Consider the following 18,600-nt stretch of genomic DNA (forward strand, 5'->3'; position numbering starts at 1 on the left):
AGCGTGCATGCGTCCGGCCCACCATAGAGTAGCTAGAGCACGATAGGACAAGGACATCCTGACAAAGCCTGAGATCTAACCCTGGTCTGTAGTGACGCCTCTAGCACTGTGATGCAGTGCCTTAGACCGCTGCGCCACTCGGGAGGCCACTAGTGGCAAGTAAGCTATTGTAATATTTCACAGTTAATGTATGCACGCATGACTGTAAGTCGCTTTGGATAAAAGCGTCTGCTAAATGGCATATATTATTATTATTATTATTATTATATTACTTATTTACCACTAGCTGCTTGTAAGTTAATAGAATATCAGATCAACTGACTGAACTATTGTACTGTAAAAAATACAATGCTACTATAATGCTAAATTAATACATTGAGACTGTTTGTTTTACTGTAATTAAATGGGATTGTTGCAAGCTGGTTGGTTGCTAGGTAATATACAGTACATACAGTACCATTCAAAATACAGCTTTTTTTTCACCGCTCACATCTTCCCACAATACAGCTTCATTTACAGTATGCTGCAGTGTAATGCTTTCACAGTATTTTTCTGTATATAATAGACACATTTAATAGACACATTACAATTTTCCAATATAGTGTACTACAATAGCTACCGTTGGGTATCCACAGACTTAGTACAAAATCCTAACATGACACTTTCATCTCAATCATGCATTGGTTTCAATTTTAGCTATGTTCACCGATATTACGTTAGATGTGTATTAGTCAATGTGTATCTGTATCCCGTGAAGAAGAGAACCCAAAACCCACTGATGCTGCTGGATTTCACTGTCATAGTCCTATTCCCTGCAGCCACATCAACAGAAGGACCCAGTTTGAGAACCCCGTCTTGGAGGCCAAGAGACGACTGGAGCAGCAGCAGCAGATGCAGAGCCAGGGACTGTCAGCTCTGCCCTTACCGACTATTTACAGAGGTACAGCCACACCTCTATACTTGCATGAGTTACTTGATGTGGAATAGAGTTCCATGTAGCCATGGGGCTCTATGTTGTACTGTGCTCCGTTCTGGACTTGGGACTGTGAAGATACCTCTGGTGGCATATCTTGTGGGGTATGCATGGGTGTCTGAGCTGTGTGCTAGTCTTTTAAACTAGTAGGGATGAAGGTCAATCTCTCCTCTACTTTGAGCCAGGAGAGATTGACATGTATTTTATTAATGTTAGCTCTCCGTGTACACTTAAGGAGCCAGCCGTGCTGCCCTGTTCCGGTCTAATTGTAAAGTTTCTAAGGCTCTCTTTGTGGCACCTGACCAATTTAGCCAAGGACTGTCAACTCTGCCTTTACCTGGTATTCAGAGGAAAATATATACACAGTGTCAGCCCAGGCCACTGCATACAAAAAACTACTTCCCCTTCTTAATGTTTTTTACACTAAGTGTAAGGAGAGATAAGAACACTTGCTCTTTCCATGACAGACTGACCAGGTGAATCCAGGTGAAAGCTATGATCCCTTACTGATGTTAGTCGTTGAATCCACTTCAATCGGTGTAGATAGAGGGGAGGAGAGAGGTTAAATAATGATTTTTAAGCCTTGAGACAATTGAGATATGGCTTGTGTATGGGCAAGACAAAATATTTAAGTGCCTTTGAACGGGGTATGGTAGTAGGTTCCAGACACACTGAATTGTGTCTAGAACAGCAATGCTGCTGGGTTTTTCACGCACAACAGTTTCCCGTATGTATCAAGAAATGTCCCAAGAAATGTCCACCGCCCAAAGGACATCCAGCCAACTTGTCAGAACTGTGGGAAGCATTGGAATCCACATGGACCAGCATCCCTGTGGAACGCTATCGACACCTTGTTGAGTCCATGCCCTGATGAATTGAGGATGTTCTGATGCCAAAAAGTGGCGGGTGAAACTCAATATTAGGAAGGTATTTTTACTACACTGTGTATAATCGACACAGGCATAACATGGTTCTCTGTTGGTAAGAGCGTCACGCTAGCAATGCTAAGGATGTGGGTTCAATTCCCACAGAGATCAAACAAACATATTTTAAAACGTGTACACTCTTTGGATAAAATCGTCTGCTAAATGGCATATCATATTACGTACAGACACTCCACTTATAGTGAACGCTGTTGTAGTGATTAAATGCTTAGTGATAAAGTTGTCCTGCATGGATGTAACACTGCCAACTCTAGTCTACATGTAATCCCCACTCCAGTCCAGGCTGACCATTTCTGATTTGTCTCCTCCATTTTTTATCCCTATATATCCTACTGTCTTAACAAAAAATATATTTTTAAGAAGTGTGAATATTCTGGTGTATTTAACTGGCCTACTCTAATCTCACCCTCCCATTCTCCAGAGAAGCCCCCGTTCACACGGGACCCCACACAGCTGAAGGGCTCCTTCTTGTCAACGGCTCTCCAGAAGAGCAACATGGGATTTGGCTTCACCATCATTGGAGGGGACGAGCCGGATGAGTTCCTGCAGGTCAAGAGTGTCATACCTGAGGGCCCAGCCGCACAGGATGGGAAGATGGACACAGGTACTGTACAGGAACTAACCACACACACACACACACGTCCCCAAGATGCAGTATAAAAATATATATTTGAACTTTAAAAAAAAGGGTTAGGGTTAGGGCTAAGGCATCCAGCTGCAATACAATTTCTAGATCCCTCAACTTTGGGGCAGAAAAGTTCTGAGTTGACTCAACTGAGTCAAAAATGTGTACACTGAGTTGACTCAACTGAGTCAACATTTGTCAAAGTTGAGTAAACAAAAAAATTATATTGCATGTCGTTGCCTTGATTTTTAAAAGTTGACTTAACTTTTGTATTGAAGTCCTTTCAAATGAACTTCTTAGTGATCTCTTCGTGCGCCAATCCCGTTAACTGGATTGATTTGACAACACCCAGTGAAATAGCAGCGCGCCAAATTCATGAATCATACACCGGTTTAAAGATGAACTTCTTGTTAATCCAGCCACAATGTCAGGTTTCAAAAAGGATTTACGGCGAAAACAAACCATGCTATTATTTGAGGACAGCACCCATTAAACAAACCCGCCAGGCGCAACTTAAAAATCAGAAATAACGATATAATTCATGCCTTACCTTTGAAGATCTTCTGTTGGCACTCCAATATGTCCTTTAAACATCACAAATGGTCCTTTTGTTCGATAAATTCTGTCGTTATATCTCCATTTATTTGGTGCGTTTGATCCAGAAAAACACCGGTTCCAAATCGCTCAACATGACTACAAAGTATCTATATAGTTACCTGTAAACTTGATCCAAACATTTCGAACAACTTTCCTAATTCAACTTTAGGTATTTTTAAACGTAAATAATCGATCAAATTTAAGACGTGATAAATTGTGTCCAATACCGGATTTAAACAAGGTGGAGCGAGCTTTGAAGTCGCGCGCCCCTTCTGTAGCTCAGTTGGTAGAGCATGGCGCTTGTAACGCCAGGGTAGTGGGTTCGATCCCCGGGACCACCCATACGTAGAATGTATGCACACATGACTGTAAGTCGCTTTGGATAAAAGCGTCTGCTAAAAAAATGGCATATACAACAGTACACTAGACTCGACCCTCGTTCTGAACAGCCCTACTTCTTCATTTCTCAAAGGAAAACATCAACCAATTTCCAAAGACTTGACATCTAGTGGAAGCGATATGATCCACATAGAAAACCCATTGAAAAGGGAGGTTTGTCCTCGGGGTTTCGCCTGCCAAATAAGTTATTTCATACTCAGACCATTTTAGACTGTTTTCTATCCAAATGTACCAAATATATGCATATCCTAGCTTCTGGGCCTCAGTAGCAGGCAGTTTACTTTGGGCACACTTTTCATCCGGAAGTGACAATAGTGACAACTAGCCTTAAGAAGTTTTAACAATGTGAGGATATCATCACCTTAACTATTGAACACCTTTTTTAACCTTTATTTAACTAGGCAAGTTAAGAACAAATTCTTATTTTCAATGACGGCCTGTTCAGGGGCAGAATGCCAGATTTGTACCTTGTCAGGGGATTTGAACTTGCAACCTTTTGGTTACTAGTCCAACGCTCTAACCACTAGGCATGCTATTCACTGACAGATTTGCTGTATGTTCCTGTCTGTAGGCTCTTGTTATTGGGCTACACACAATCCACAAGCAGGTTATTTTTTTTCGTCTGACTGGCCACTACATAATAAAAGCAGGTTCCCAGCATTCTCATGCTGCTCATGCTCATTGCTCAATTCTTTGAAAAGGCATATTAAAAAAGTAACTGCACATAACCTCCATCCAATCTATTCGAGTGCAGGTTATGGATTTCTTAATTTGTGTATGCCATTCTAAGTAAAAAATGTCCACACATTTTATTTATATATAAGTATGTGCAGACCAGATTAAACTGAGAATAGTGTGTAAGCATATTAAGTTCTTGTCAAATTGTGAATGAGAGATAGATGGTGTGGGCAGCTTGCTCAAGAAACAGAGCAGAGCGCTTCTTTCATACAACTTTTTGCATCATTCCTTTTGCGTTTTTGCATCATTCAGCCTTAGAGTGTATTAGAAATCAGAACATTTTGCCTAACACTTGTATCACAGCTAAAGTTGCATAAATAACTCTGAATTAAGAATATAGGAGTACCCGTTTCTTTGTTAACCGCTCAACACAGAATAGCCGTATGTTCGCACTCGCTTGTATTGTACTGTTCCTACTATAAAATAATGCCATAGAAATTAGAAGCAAATCTCGCCCTCTAAATTAACTAGTGTGACTCACAGCCATTTGGCATAGACAGATCAGGGCCTAACATAAGGACAACTCAGAATATGCTATTCTGTTCTTCTGAAATAGGATATATATTTTTTATTTTTTTAAATCATAATGTTTCTTTAGACCTACCTAAAATTTATTTAAATGTATTTATTGTGATGGCATAGGCTATATTAAATAGATTAAGACTTTTTAAAATTTAGATGTTCCAAAGATCCGCATCAGTGGCTTGTAGACTATGCATGGAAGCTCGAGATGCTAAACGTGTTTGTTAATTAACGGTCAATTATCGTGAGAACGGCAGCTATTTGAATGACAACCACTGACTGACAAAATATCATGACCACCAAAGCCCTAGTCCAATGTGGCTCCTTTCTAGTTTGAGTCCTGATCCAATTAATGGACCAGACATTGTTCTTTCAAATCTGTTCAGACTAACCAGACCCGATAAACAGGTAAAATAATCTTAGAACAAATCCACCCACATTTTTTATTTATCTGATGCATCATATTTCCTTCATCAAATAAATGTCTTGGTTCTAAACTGGTCCCTGTCAAGTAAAATGGCTATAAATTAAAGTAAAATACAACTTGCTGAAAGGCACACTGGGTAAAATATTCATGTTTTTAAGCCAACACAGTATTTTAAGTTGCAGAGCTCAGCAAACTAAACACTCATGTGATCAACTCAGCCATTTGTGTTGCAAAGGCTGATTTAAATATTTCCCCGTTCACTCCATTGTTTTTCAAAATAAACTCGCATTGAGCAAAAAATCATTGCGTTAGTGGAGCATTCAATGTTAGGTCAACAATTTCCCAATTTGAAGTCCAGCTAACTTGAATATTTAAGCTACATGGACTTTTTATAAGTAGATTTCTTTTTAAACAATGTGTTCCTAATCAAGTTTGTAAAATAGATCAAATTAGCAAACCATGTAATCTGAAGCCACCTTGTGTGTGTGTGTGTGTGTGTGTGTATGTGTGTATGTGTGTGTGTGTGTGTGTGTGTGTGTGTGTGTGTGTGTGTGTGTGTGTGTGTGTGTGTGTGTGTGTGTGTGTGTGTGTGTGTGTGTGTGTGTGTGTGTGTGTGTGTGTGTGTGTGTTTGTGCGCATGCGTGTGTGCTGTGTTTAAGTGTTCTGATTGCTGTCTCCTCTCTTTGACATTGCTAAAATACAACACACCAACATGCACAAACAGACACACACACCATCTCTGGCTGCGATTAGTGCTGAAGGATTGTTTCGAGAATACTGATTGGAATATCTTCAAAGATTTATCCAACCACGACTAGGGCTGTGGCGGTCACAAAATGTTGTCAGCCGTGATTGTCAAGCACATAACTGTCTCACAGTAATTTACCATTAATTAACATAAACACCTTTAGCATCTCTTGGCTTCCAAACATAGGATACAAGCCACTGATGCAGACCATTGGAACATCCTGTTGTTAAAACCTATTTGGGATAGGTGTTCCGCTTCTTGTTAATCCAAACACAGTGTCAGATTTCAAAAATACTTTACGGTGAAAGCATACTATGTGATTATCTGAGGACAGCACCCAGCACACAAAACATTAAACAGTAACCAGCCAAGTAGAGGAGTAACAAAAGTCAGAAATGGCAATAAAATTGATCACGTACCTTTGATCTTTACATGGTTGTACTCACACGACTCCATGTTACACAATAAATGTTTTGTTTTGTTCGATAAAGTTCCTCTTTATGTCCAAAAACCTTGGTTTTGTTGGTGCGTTTTGTTCAGTAATCCATTGGCACAAAGCGCGATCACAGGCAAACGAAAAATCAAAAAAATACCTTAAGTTAGTAGAAACATGTCAAACGATGTTTATAATCAATCCTCCGGTTGTTTCTGTCATAAATAATCGATCATATTTCAACCGGACAATATCTCCGTCAATAGAAAAGTAAAAACAAGAGAGGCGCGCTCCCGGTCATGTGCAGGAAACATCTCTGGAAATGTCCACTGTCCTCTCATTGAAAATGTTGTTTCACCCTCCTTTTCCAGAGTAAAAGCCTGAAACAATGCCTAAAGACTGGCCATATGTAGTGGAAGCCATAGGGATCGTGAATTGGGTCATAAGTATTTGTATGATGGACAGGCTTTCAATGGAAAAACAGCCATTTCAAAATAATAGCATTTCCTGGATGGATTTTCCTCAGGTTTTCGCCTGCCATATCAGTTCTGTTATACACAGACATTATTTTAACAGTTTTGGAAACATGGTAGTATTGGATAGTGTTTTCTATCCAATACTACCATGCATATCCTAGCTTCTGGGCCTGAGTAACAGGCAGTTTACATAGGGCACCTTATTCATCAAAACTACTCATTACTGCCCCCGGTCCCAGAAAGGTTAAAAGTATAATATATCCATGTCATATAACCTACACCTTCAAAATAAATCCATTGTTTATTTTAGACAGGTCTAAGAAACATATGAAGAATACTCAAGAGTTGTCCTTATGTTAGTAAGGGAAGACCCCCCTGAAATGGACAAAAACTGAATGGGAAGTCATTGGCACAGGACAAATCATATACACGGTGTCCAATACCACTCAATTCGGCGTTGTTTCATTCAAAGTTGATTGCAAATGCCAAGTGTAACACTCCAAAATTCCAACAGATGGCGAGTGCGCTCCACCGTGATTTTTCATATTGCAAATGTAAGACAATTCAAGCCCCAAGAGTACAATTTTGATTATTATTTTTGTTTTAACGTATCACCCCCTTAAAAAAGTGCTTTCTGGACCGTTTTTCGAATTTTTTATAATTTTTTTTTGTCAATTACACATGTAAGAACTGTATGAATATACTTTTGTCAAATTTTATTATCATTATTATTATTTATTTATTACTTGTATTTAAGGCATATTTTTATTTATTTTATTTTTTATTTCACCTTTATTTAACCAGGTAGGATAGTTGAGAACAAGTTCTCATTTGCAACTGCGACCTGGCCAAAATAAAGCATAGCAGTGTGAACAGACAACACAGAGTTACACATGGAGTAAACAATTAACAAGTCAATAACACAGTAGGAAAAAAATGGGCAGTCTATATACAATGTTTGCAAAAGGCATGAGGAGTTAGGCGAATAATACAATTTTGCAGATTAACACTGGAGTGATAAATGATCAGATGGTCATGTACAGGTAGAGATATTGGTGTGCAAAAGAGCAGAAAAGTAAATAAATAAAAAACAGTATAAAAACAGTATGGGGATGAGGTAGGTGAAAATGGATGGGCTATTTACCAATAGACTATGTACAGCTGCAGCGATCGGTTAGCTGCTCGGATAGCTGATGTTTGAAGTTGGTGAGGGAGATAAAAGTCTCCAACTTCAGCGATTTTTGCAGTTCGTTCCAGTCACAGGCAGCAGAGTACTGGAACGAAAGGCGGCCAAATGAGGTGTTGGCTTTAGGGATGATCAGTGAGATACACCTGCTGGAGCGCGTTCTGCGGATGGGTGTTGCCATCGTGACCAGTGAACTGAGATAAGGCGGAGCTTTACCTAGCATGGACTTGTAGATGACCTGGAGCCAGTGGGTCTGGCGACGAATATGTAGTGAGGGCCAGCCGACTAGAGCATACAAGTCGCAGTGGTGGGTGGTATAAGGTGCTTTAGTGACAAAACGGATGGCACTGTGATAGACTGCATCCAGCTTGCTGAGTAGTGTTGGAAGCCATTTTGTAGATGACATCGCCGAAGTCGAGGATCGGTAGGATAGTCAGTTTTACTAGGGTAAGCTTGGCGGCATGAGTGAAGGAGGCTTTGTTGCGGAATAGAAAGCCGACTCTTGATTTGATTTTCGATTGGAGATGTTTGATGTGAGTCTGGAAGGAGAGTTTGCAGTCTAGCCAGACACCTAGGTACTTATAGGTGTCCACATATTCAAGGTCGGAACCATCCAGGGTGGTGATGCTAGTCGGGCATGCGGGTGCAGGCAGCGATCGGTTGAAAAGAATGCATTTGGTTTTACTCGCGTTTAAGAGCAGTTGGAGGCCACGGAAGGAGTGCTGTATGGCATTGAAGCTTGGAGGTTTGGAGGTTAGATAGCACAGTGTCCAATGACGGGCCAAAAGTATATAGAATGGTGTCGTCTGCGTAGAGGTGGATCAGGGAATCGCCCGCAGCAAGAGCAACATCATTGATATATACAGAGAAAAGAGTCGGCCCGAGAATTGAACCCTGTGGCACCCCCACAGAGACTGCCAGCGGACGGGACAGCATGCCCTCCGATTTGACACACTGAACTCTGTCTGCAAAGTAATTGGTGAACCAGGCAAGGCAGTCATCTGAAAAACCGAGGCTATTGAGTCTGCCGATAAGAATATGGTGATTGACAGAGTCGAAAGCCTTGGCGAGGTCGATGAAGACGGCTGCACAGTACTGTCTTTTATCGATGGCGGTTATGATATCGTTTAGTACCTTGAGTGTAGCTGAGGTGCACCCGTGACCGGCTCGGAAACCAGATTGCACAGCGAAGAAGGTACGGTGGGATTCGAGATGGTCAGTGACCTGTTTGTTGACTTGGCTTTCGAAGACCTTAGATAGACAGGGCAGGATGGATATAGGTCTATAACAGTTTGGGTCCAGGGTGTCTCCCCCTTTGAAGAGGGGGATGACTGCGGCAGCTTTCCAATCCTTGGGGATCTCAGACGATATGAAAGAGAGGTTGAACAGGCTGGTAATAGGGGTTGCGACAATGGCGGCAGATAGTTTCAGAAATGTTTTGTCCATTTGCAATATGACTTCATGGGAAGTCAAAAGTCAAAAATAGCAAAACGTCTCACCCCCTTAATTAACTTCTTACGGTATAGGGGGCATCATTTTCACTTTTGGATAAATAGCGTGCCCAATTTCAACTTCCTGCTGCTCATGCCAGGAATATAAGATATGCATATTATTAGTAGATTTGGATAGAAAACACTGAAGTTTCTAAAACTGTTTGAATCATGTCTATGAGCATAACAGAACTTATGAAGCAGGCAAAACCCAGAGGACTAACCGTTCAGATTTTTTATTTTTTTGGTCTCTATCTGTTCACTGAGTTCTCATTGGCAAACAATATTTCTTAGGAAGCTGTTTTCAGTTCCTACCGCTTCCACTGGATGTCACCAGTCTTTGGAATTTGGTTGAGGTTATTCATTTGTGCAATGAAGAAGTAGGCCATCTAGGAACTGGGTAACACTGTTGAGAGTGTGCAAGACGTGAAAAGTAGCATGGTTTGTTGTCTTCCTGTATTGAACACAGACCCGTCTACAATTTGATCGATTATTAACGTTTAAAAAATACGTAAAGTTGTATTACAAAAGTAGTTTGAAATATATTGGCAACTTTTGAAATAATTTGTAGTGACGTTTTGTTTCTTGGAAGCTGTTTTTTTCTGGATCAAACGAGTCAAATAAATGGACATATGGACGGAATTAATCAAACAAAAGGACCAATTGTGATGTTTATGGGACACATTGGAGTGCCAACAAAAGAAGCTCGTCAAAGGTAATGCATATTTAATATTTTATTTCTGCGTTTTGTGTAGTGCCTGCAGGGTTGAAATATGCTACCCTCTTTGTTTTACTGTTAGCTTATCATCACATAATAGCTTCTTATGCTTTCACCGAAAAGCCTTTTAAAAATCTGACATGTAGGCTGGATTCACAACGAGTGTTACATGTGTGATTTAATGAACGTTTGATTTTTAAATATTTTTTTTACATTTGCGGCACTGCATTTTCCCTGTTTTTTGCCCAAGTGGGACCGCAACCGTCCCCTATACACTAAGTTAAAAAAGTGCTTTCTGGACCGTTTTTCGAAATTCTTTCAATTTGTGTCAATTACACATGTATAAGAAGTGTATCAACATGCTTTAGTCATTTTATAATCATTTGAAACATTGTTTTTTTAAACTTGTGCATAAGGCATATGTTTTGTCCATTTGCAATATGATTTCATAGGAAGTCAAGTCGAAAATGTGATTTTTTTTTCAAAAACCTATCATGTCCAAATGCAATATGAAAGATTTGAAAGTGCCAAATCAGGATGTTATGTCCATTTGCCATGTACGATCAATGGAAGTCGGTTTACAAACCCAAAAGTCAGTGAACCATGTCCAAAAGGCATTTATACTGCCTTTGGGATAGGCACGGGTGCTCCCTACCCAACCGTGGACAACTTGCTACCCCATAATGGCATTAAAAAACATTTTAAAAGTGTGCTCCTGGTAACCCGTTCAAATCACCAGGTGTACTGCTGTGCATTTGCAATATGTTTCAATGGGCATTTACCATCATGAATGTCATGCTCAAAAATCCTGCAGAAATGCAAAATTGACTGGCCTGATGAACTCGGGATGGCCGGGCAGTGATAGTGGTTCCTCTCCATCTCTCGTTGGTGTTGATTTCAGAATGTCATTTTGGTGATGGTACCTCACTGTTTAAACATATTGCAAATGGAGAAAAGTCAGCCAGCAAGTCACCATTCATCAGTCAATTAGATATAATTTTGAAACCAAACTGACACAAACTGACACCACACCCGCTTTTTCCAACTCATTTAGATGCCAACTATCACATATTTCGGAGCTGGCTCAAAATTCACAGCGCCTTCTGTTCAAACCATAATGGAAACATAAAACACTAAGTTACGTTCTAGCTGCGGGTCCAGTTCTGACATTATATGTAGGCCAAGCTGAGGTGACCCTGAATCCCAAGTTTCGGCTCGATAGGTAATTCGGTGCCCGAGCAAGACCTTAATTGGTGCTGAAAATCCACCTTTTTCCATGCCTTGCTACGGGGTCCTTGAATGAGCTATCGGACAGAAATGTTGGGGTCCGTCTATGGGCCGAGCCGGTTTCAATGGACCTAGTCTTGCGACTCTGGGACTTTTCTAAATGTCGTCATTTTTGTAATGGTCAAAATGAATTGAAGTCATTGCAAATGTACGAGGCTGTTCCTCAGTCCGAGAACCTTCTAGAGCCACATAACTCACCACGCACTATCGACCTGAGCTCTTGAACAGGTTTCTAAAGTTTCAGAACTCTAAATCTGACGGTTCTTTAATAGTTCGAACAAAGTTAACTATTGCAGGCTCTGTATGTCTCTACGCACCACACTGTGTCCCTCTGTCCAAGCTGTGTGTGAGTTTTTCTTGGAATTTTTATGGGAGACATGACTGATTTACAGTTCATGAGGGTTGCCTAATCACACATATGAAGTTTTGGAATGATCTGACTTTTTTAACCTTTCGAAACAGCCCCTGTGACACCAATTATGGCACTTCCAGGTGCACAAGAAGCTAAAAGTAAACATATCCTCATTGCATTATGCTTTTACAGAATCCTGAGTTAAGTCTATACGTTAAATTACGATAGATAAATGGCTGGTTCTTTTTTTTATTGACACCGTAGGTTCATTAACTTTGACGTGAAGCGGAAAAATTGCTCTATTTTCATTTTTGACCTTTAATCCCAGAAAAATGGCCATAACTCAAAAACCGTTGAGGCCTGGACGCCATCTTGTTCGGGGAAAACTGCCCATTATGCCAAATCTATGCTCACCAAGTTGTCTTTGAAGTCTTTTCCGTTTACGAGATAAGGTCATGTCGTGATTGGTGATGTTTTGTACATTTGCAATATGTTTCCATTCGCCCTCTTGTGGGATTTACCGGGACAGCGGAAAAATGACCAAAATGTGAATTTGATATAAAACGGAAACCGAATGTCTGAGAGGCTTAGTTTCATGACTTCCTGGAAGATCTGGCCCTGCTGCACGGCCTGCCGCCGTCCACGAATTTTAGAAACGTTGTCGGACGTCTAGTAAGGGACCGTACATTTGCAATGTGGACTTTCTCACTAACCATATGGCAAATGTCAAAATGTTCCCTTAAGGTATAGTATTGATCTGCCTATGCCATATGGCTGTGGGCTACGCTAGTTAATTTAGCAGACAAGATTGTTAGAATTCTGTGGCATTATAGTATACAGAATACAATTGAACAAAACTAAGTAAAAATTGAAAGGATACTTTCCCCAAACAATGAGAGCGTGCGCACATGAGGTTATTCTGTGTTGAGGTGACCCATCAGGCTATTATTAGGTTATTATTATTAAATTATTTATATATTTTGCATGTTTTGCATGTTATTTTGGCATTAATACATGTCACAAGTTTGCAAACAATGTAACAAATAAATTAAAATCATTGAGTTAATAAAGAAGCATACACACTGTCTCTTTTTTTGCTTTCTTGAGTAAAGCAGCTCCAAAATACTCCCGTTTCAGCCTCGCTCAGTGCTTTCTATGGTGTTGGGGTAGCCAGCAGAAAATACGGAGAGTAGGGGTTGGTAATGTTCTCTAGTTGCGCTGTGATTGGCTCAGCGTTCTGTTACTCATGAGGACACTACCTCACCGCAAAATCTACAGGGAGAGCTCGAAAATTCAAGCCCCTTGGGTGCTGCCATAGAGTTACATTAGAAGTGCCCATCCAAGAAGGCTCAAGGTCATTGGCCACCGATAAAATGACATCAAATCACGTTATATCTACCGTAGCTTTTGATTGTGGACTGGAAACTCGGAAATCTCAGACTTTAGTGAGACCAAGGCCATTCTCCACCGATTGCTCAGTTTAACCGGGCGGCCAGCTCTAGGAAGAATCTTGGTGGTTCCAAACTTATTCCATTTAAAGAATGATGGGGCCACTGTGGACCTTCAATGCTAAATAAATTATCTGTGCCTCGACACAAACCTGTCTCTCTACGGACAATTCCTTCGACCTAATGGCTTAGTTTTTGCTCTGACATGCACTGTGAACTGTGGGACCTTATATAGACAGGTTTGTGCCTTTCCAAGCCATGTCCAATCAATTGAATTTACAACAGATGGACTCTAATCAAGCTGTAGAAACATCAAGGATGACCAATGGAAACAGGATGCAGCTGAGCTCAATTTCGAGTCTCATAGCAAAGGGTCTGAATATTTATATAAATAAGTTATCTGTTTTTACAGATTTGCTAAAATAAAAAAGCTAACTGTTTTTGCTTTGTCATTGAGGTATTGTGTGTAGATTGATGAGAAACATGTTTAATTTAATACATTTTTGAATAAGGCTAATGTAACAAAATGTGGAAAAAGTTAAGGGATCTGAATACTTTACGAATACATTGTATAGGCCTATAGGCTTGGCTACACGAGGTGAGAGTATGATTCGAAAAAGTTGCCCAAAAAAGAATTGTTTCTTGCCTTATGCTGGGCATCATTCACAAGTGATACTATATTTTTCAGTGGCAGGCTAATATTGTCACCCATCAGAATAGTCTTGATTTAATCTTGTCTTTACAAAGACTAAATAGTATGTGTGTGACATTTATTTTGATTTAGAATTAACCCATTATCATGCACCTGTCTCGAAAAAGGGGTATGGTAAAAAATACATCATCGGGGAAGCTTTTCCCGTGGTTCATTCTCAGGTTGAAGCCTGCTTGACAGAGACGCTAAGCTGCTAGCCATCAAGTTGACGAAGTTGTAATAAATGAACGGTTCCAACGCTGCAGGAGCTGTATCTACTAAGCTTTGTTTCAGCACAAACCAGATCACTCAGAGTTCCAATGCTAGGGTTATAAGCTTGAGGTGGCTTCCTTGCTCGCCAGCCTACGTAAGAAACTGGGGAAAACGCAGAGTAGAATGTTTACATTTTCTACGCCTGTGGCTGGACGGTATTCACGCTCGTTGGACGCATCTCTGCCTTGTCGTCTGTAGTTATCTCACTGGCCCATTTTGCACAGAGCTCCCCCATCTGATAGCGGAGTCAAAGGAGCACAGCAAGAGGAGCAAGGCAATCCACGTTGGTCGCATCCCACGAGCCATGGAAGCTGTAGACAGCGGCCTTCCGCAAAGCAGTCTCCACTCCTAACGAGAAACCCAGAGAGGATACAAACGAATAGTTTCACAGTCCTGGAGCCTGATGCACCTTTGGTCACTGGAGCTACAGTGCCTACTTCTACAATTTTGAAGTTGACATTGGAAATCTGTCCCTGCTCTCTATCGAGCGGGGCATCTCCATCTGTCAGAGGCCTGCACCATGTGCCAGGAGAAATGGGCTCAAGTTATCCTGCCTCTCGCCCATCCATAAAGAGTTCTCCGATTCTGGGCAGCTCCATGGTAAGAAATATTACTGTTCCTGGTGCAAAAACAATGTCCTATCCCGGAGCTTGAATAAATTACATTACTAAGCTGCACCCAAATGTTCTATGTCAAGACATGGAAATCGATTATAACGTAGTCCATATGGGTTTTAACGACATTGAAGGGCAGCTCTAAATAGTTGAAACTGGATTTAAGAGCTGATTGCTAGACACCAAGAAAATAACCATCGTATCTGGCCAAGTGCACTCTCTGAGTCGTGGCATTGAACACTAGCAGGGTTTTCTTTACAACTGGCTACGTGATTAATGCAAGCTCAATGGGGTGTAACTTTTGTTGACAATTTCAATACCTTTTGGAAACAAAACATGTTTTATGAGGATGGGATCCACCCAGATCATTTGGGTTTCCTGGATCCTTTCACAGCATAAGGCTGCATTGAGACAATGACTTATCATTGACCCAAGCCCAGCTAATCCCTACCATTGTGATGCAGAGTTGTCATAATTCTTCAGCAAATGCACACCGGGGGCGTTGGTAGACACAAAGTAACCTAATTTGTCCCTCTAGCTGCCCTGAATGCCTCTGCTGATCCTACAGCTATTTTATGTGCCTATGAACCAGATGTATACTGTTAGCACTGAGGCGGTATACCCTAGGAGGAAGTCCACTGTGTGCAGCTCACCCTGCACTAACATAAATAACATGAGCATATCTACTTCTGCTAAACGTCCCAGTAATGCAATAAAAACTATGCAAGCATCCCAGAAGAAGTGCTTAAAATAGCCCACGTTAACATATGCAGCTTAAGACAAAAAGGTTTGATAAAATAAGTTGTTTGTTTTATTTATTTAACCTTTATTTAACCAGGTAGGCAAGTTGAGAACAAGTTGTTCTCATTTACAATTGCGACCTGGCCAAGATAAAGCAAAGCAGTTCGACACAAACAGATGTAACAGATGACATTCATATTCTGACTCTCAAACTCACTGAGATAATACTGTTGATAAAGTGGTAGCAATACAAGGTTATAACATTTTCAGAAAACGTAGTAATGCCAATGGTGGAGCTGTTGCTGTTTATTTTCAGAAAAACATTCCTGTAAAGATTAGAGGATCTCATGTTCAGTAATATTGAAGTAATTTGGCTACAGGTTCATCTGCCTCACCTAAAGCCCATTCTGGTGGGAAGCTGCTATAAACCACCAAGTCCTAACAGTCAGTATCTGGATAACATGTGTGAATGCTTGATAATGTATGTGATAGTTACGAATCTCTTTGGCCCTGCAGTCTAGGGGGTATGGAAACGAGACCCGTAACATAACTCATGCAAATTATAACAGTGAAAACGTGCAACTTATTTACCACCAAACACTCAGGGTTTATTTTTTAAACACACAGGAATGGACAACTCAGTGGATGGTCCACCCAGTTCTAACTAATGTCCTTTAGACAATATTTACCTATGGGTAGTGTAATGCTCATGGGTGACTTTTCTTGGTACCCCCTTTTCCCATCGTCAAACAAACACCATAACAAAGCAATACTCACAGGTTAATTATTAACAGACAAAGTGACATGTAGTTGCAAAAACAAAAGAGAGCTCTCCAGAGAGAACTAATTGGGATGCTTTTAAAACAAGGGAAAGGGGATGTGATTGGGTAAGGGAAAAGGAGCAGGTGTGTCTACAGATTAGCGAGTGATTGGTGACTGATTGGCGGCACCTGTGAATAGGGCAGAAGGAAAGAAAATACACACACAGGAGCCACACACAAGATATCAGAGAGATATATCTCCTGGGTGATTTAAATATTGACTGGCTTTCAACAAGCTGACCACTCAAGAAAAGCTTTGAACTGTAACCAGTGCCTGCAACCTGGTTCAGGTTATCAGTCAACCAACCAGGATAGTTACAAACAGCACAGGAATGAATTCATCAACATGTATTGATCACAACTTTACTAATGCTGCAGAAATGTACTTGAAATCAGTACCCAGATCCATCAGATGTAGTGATCACAATATAGTAGCCATATCTAGGTAAACCAATGTTCCAAAGGCTGGGCCTAATATAGTGTATAAGAGGTCATACAATACGTTTTGTAGTGATTCCTATGTTGTTGATGGAAAGAATATATGTTGGTCCGTAGTGTATAATAAGGAGCAAACATATGCTGCACTTGACACATTTATGAAATGCTTATTCCAGTTACTAATAAGCATGCACCCATTAAGAAAATTACTGGATTGATGAGGAATTTAAAAATTGTATGGTGGAGAGGGATGAAACAGAAGGAATGGCAAATAAGTCTGGTTGAACAATCGATTGGCAAACATATTGAAAATTGAGAAATCATGTGACTAATCTTAATAAAAATATTAAGAAACTATAGTATGAACCAAATATAAATGACGAAGAATGATAGTAAAAAGCTTTGGAGCACCTTAAATCAAAATGTGTAAAAAAATATAAAATTAAAAAAATTAAAGGCAAACTCACCTCCAACATTCATTGCATCAGATAGCTCATTCATCACAAAACCCACTACTTTCATGATTTTTTTCATTGGCAAGATTAGAAAACCTGACATGCCAGCAACAAAGCCTGACACTATACATCAAATGATATCTGACCAAATTATGAAAGACAAGCATTGTAATTTTTATTCCGTAAAGTGAGTGTGGTGGAGGTGAAATACTTGTCTATCAACAATGACAAACCACCGAGGTCTGACAACTTGGATGGAAAATTACTGAGGATAATAGCGGACGATATTGCCACTCCTATTTGTCATATATTCAATTTAAGCCTACTATAAAGTGTGTGCCCCCAGGCTTGTTGTGAAGCAAAAGTCATTCCGCTACCTAAGAATAGTAAAGCCACCTTTACTGGCAAAAATATATATACACTGCTCAAAAAAATAAAGGGAACACTTAAACAACACAATGTAACTCCAAGTCAATCACACTTCTGTGAAATCAAACTGTCCACTTAGGAAGCAACACTGATTGACAATAAATTTCACATGCTGTTGTGCAAATGGAATAGACAACAGGTGGAAATTATAGGCAATTAGCAAGACACCCCCAATGCTGGCGGTTCTTTCACTCTAGTGGTAGCATGAGACGGAGTCTACAACCCACAGGTGGCTCAGGTAGTGCAGCTCATCCAGGATGGCATATCAGTGCGAGCTGTGGCAAGAAGGTTTGCTGTGTCTGTCAGCGTAGTGTCCAGGGCATGGAGGCGCACCAGGAGACAGGCCAGTACATCAGGAGACGTGGAGGAGGCCATAGGAGGGCAACAACCCAGCAGCAGGACCGCTACCTCCGCCTTTGTGCAAGGAGGAGCACTGCCAGAGCCCTGCAAAATGACCTACAGCAGGCCACAAATGTGCATGTGTCTGCTCAAACGGTCAGAAACAGACTCCATGAGGGTGGTATGAGGGCCCGACGTCTACAGGGTGGGGGTTGTGCTTCCAGCCGTTTGGCATTTGCCAGAGAACACCAAGATTGGCAAATTCGCCACTGGCGCCCTGTGCTCTTCACAGATGAAAGCAGGTTCACACTGAGCACGTGACAGACGTGACAGAGTCTGGAGACGCCGTGGAGAACGTTCAGAGGCCTGCAACATCCTCCAGCATGACTGGTTTGGCGGTGGGTCAATCGTGGTGTGGAGTGGCATTTCTTTGGGG

General features: G+C 40.8%; 1 protein-coding gene across 1 annotated transcript in view; it reads left to right on the forward strand.

Moving 5' to 3' along the window:
• The window catches only part of LOC124041021 (membrane-associated guanylate kinase, WW and PDZ domain-containing protein 2-like), a 125,291-nt gene that overhangs the window by 26,046 nt on the left and 80,645 nt on the right, over positions 1 to 18,600 (forward strand). The window contains exons 4-5 of the mRNA XM_046358181.1: positions 819 to 940; positions 2,339 to 2,521. Coding sequence (XP_046214137.1) covers positions 819 to 940; positions 2,339 to 2,521 — 305 coding nt within the window. The remainder of the gene's footprint in view (positions 1 to 818; positions 941 to 2,338; positions 2,522 to 18,600) is intronic.

The sequence above is a fragment of the Oncorhynchus gorbuscha genome, linkage group LG01 (genome assembly GCF_021184085.1).
Source record: "Oncorhynchus gorbuscha isolate QuinsamMale2020 ecotype Even-year linkage group LG01, OgorEven_v1.0, whole genome shotgun sequence".
In the NCBI taxonomy this organism is placed as follows: domain Eukaryota; kingdom Metazoa; phylum Chordata; class Actinopteri; order Salmoniformes; family Salmonidae; genus Oncorhynchus; species Oncorhynchus gorbuscha.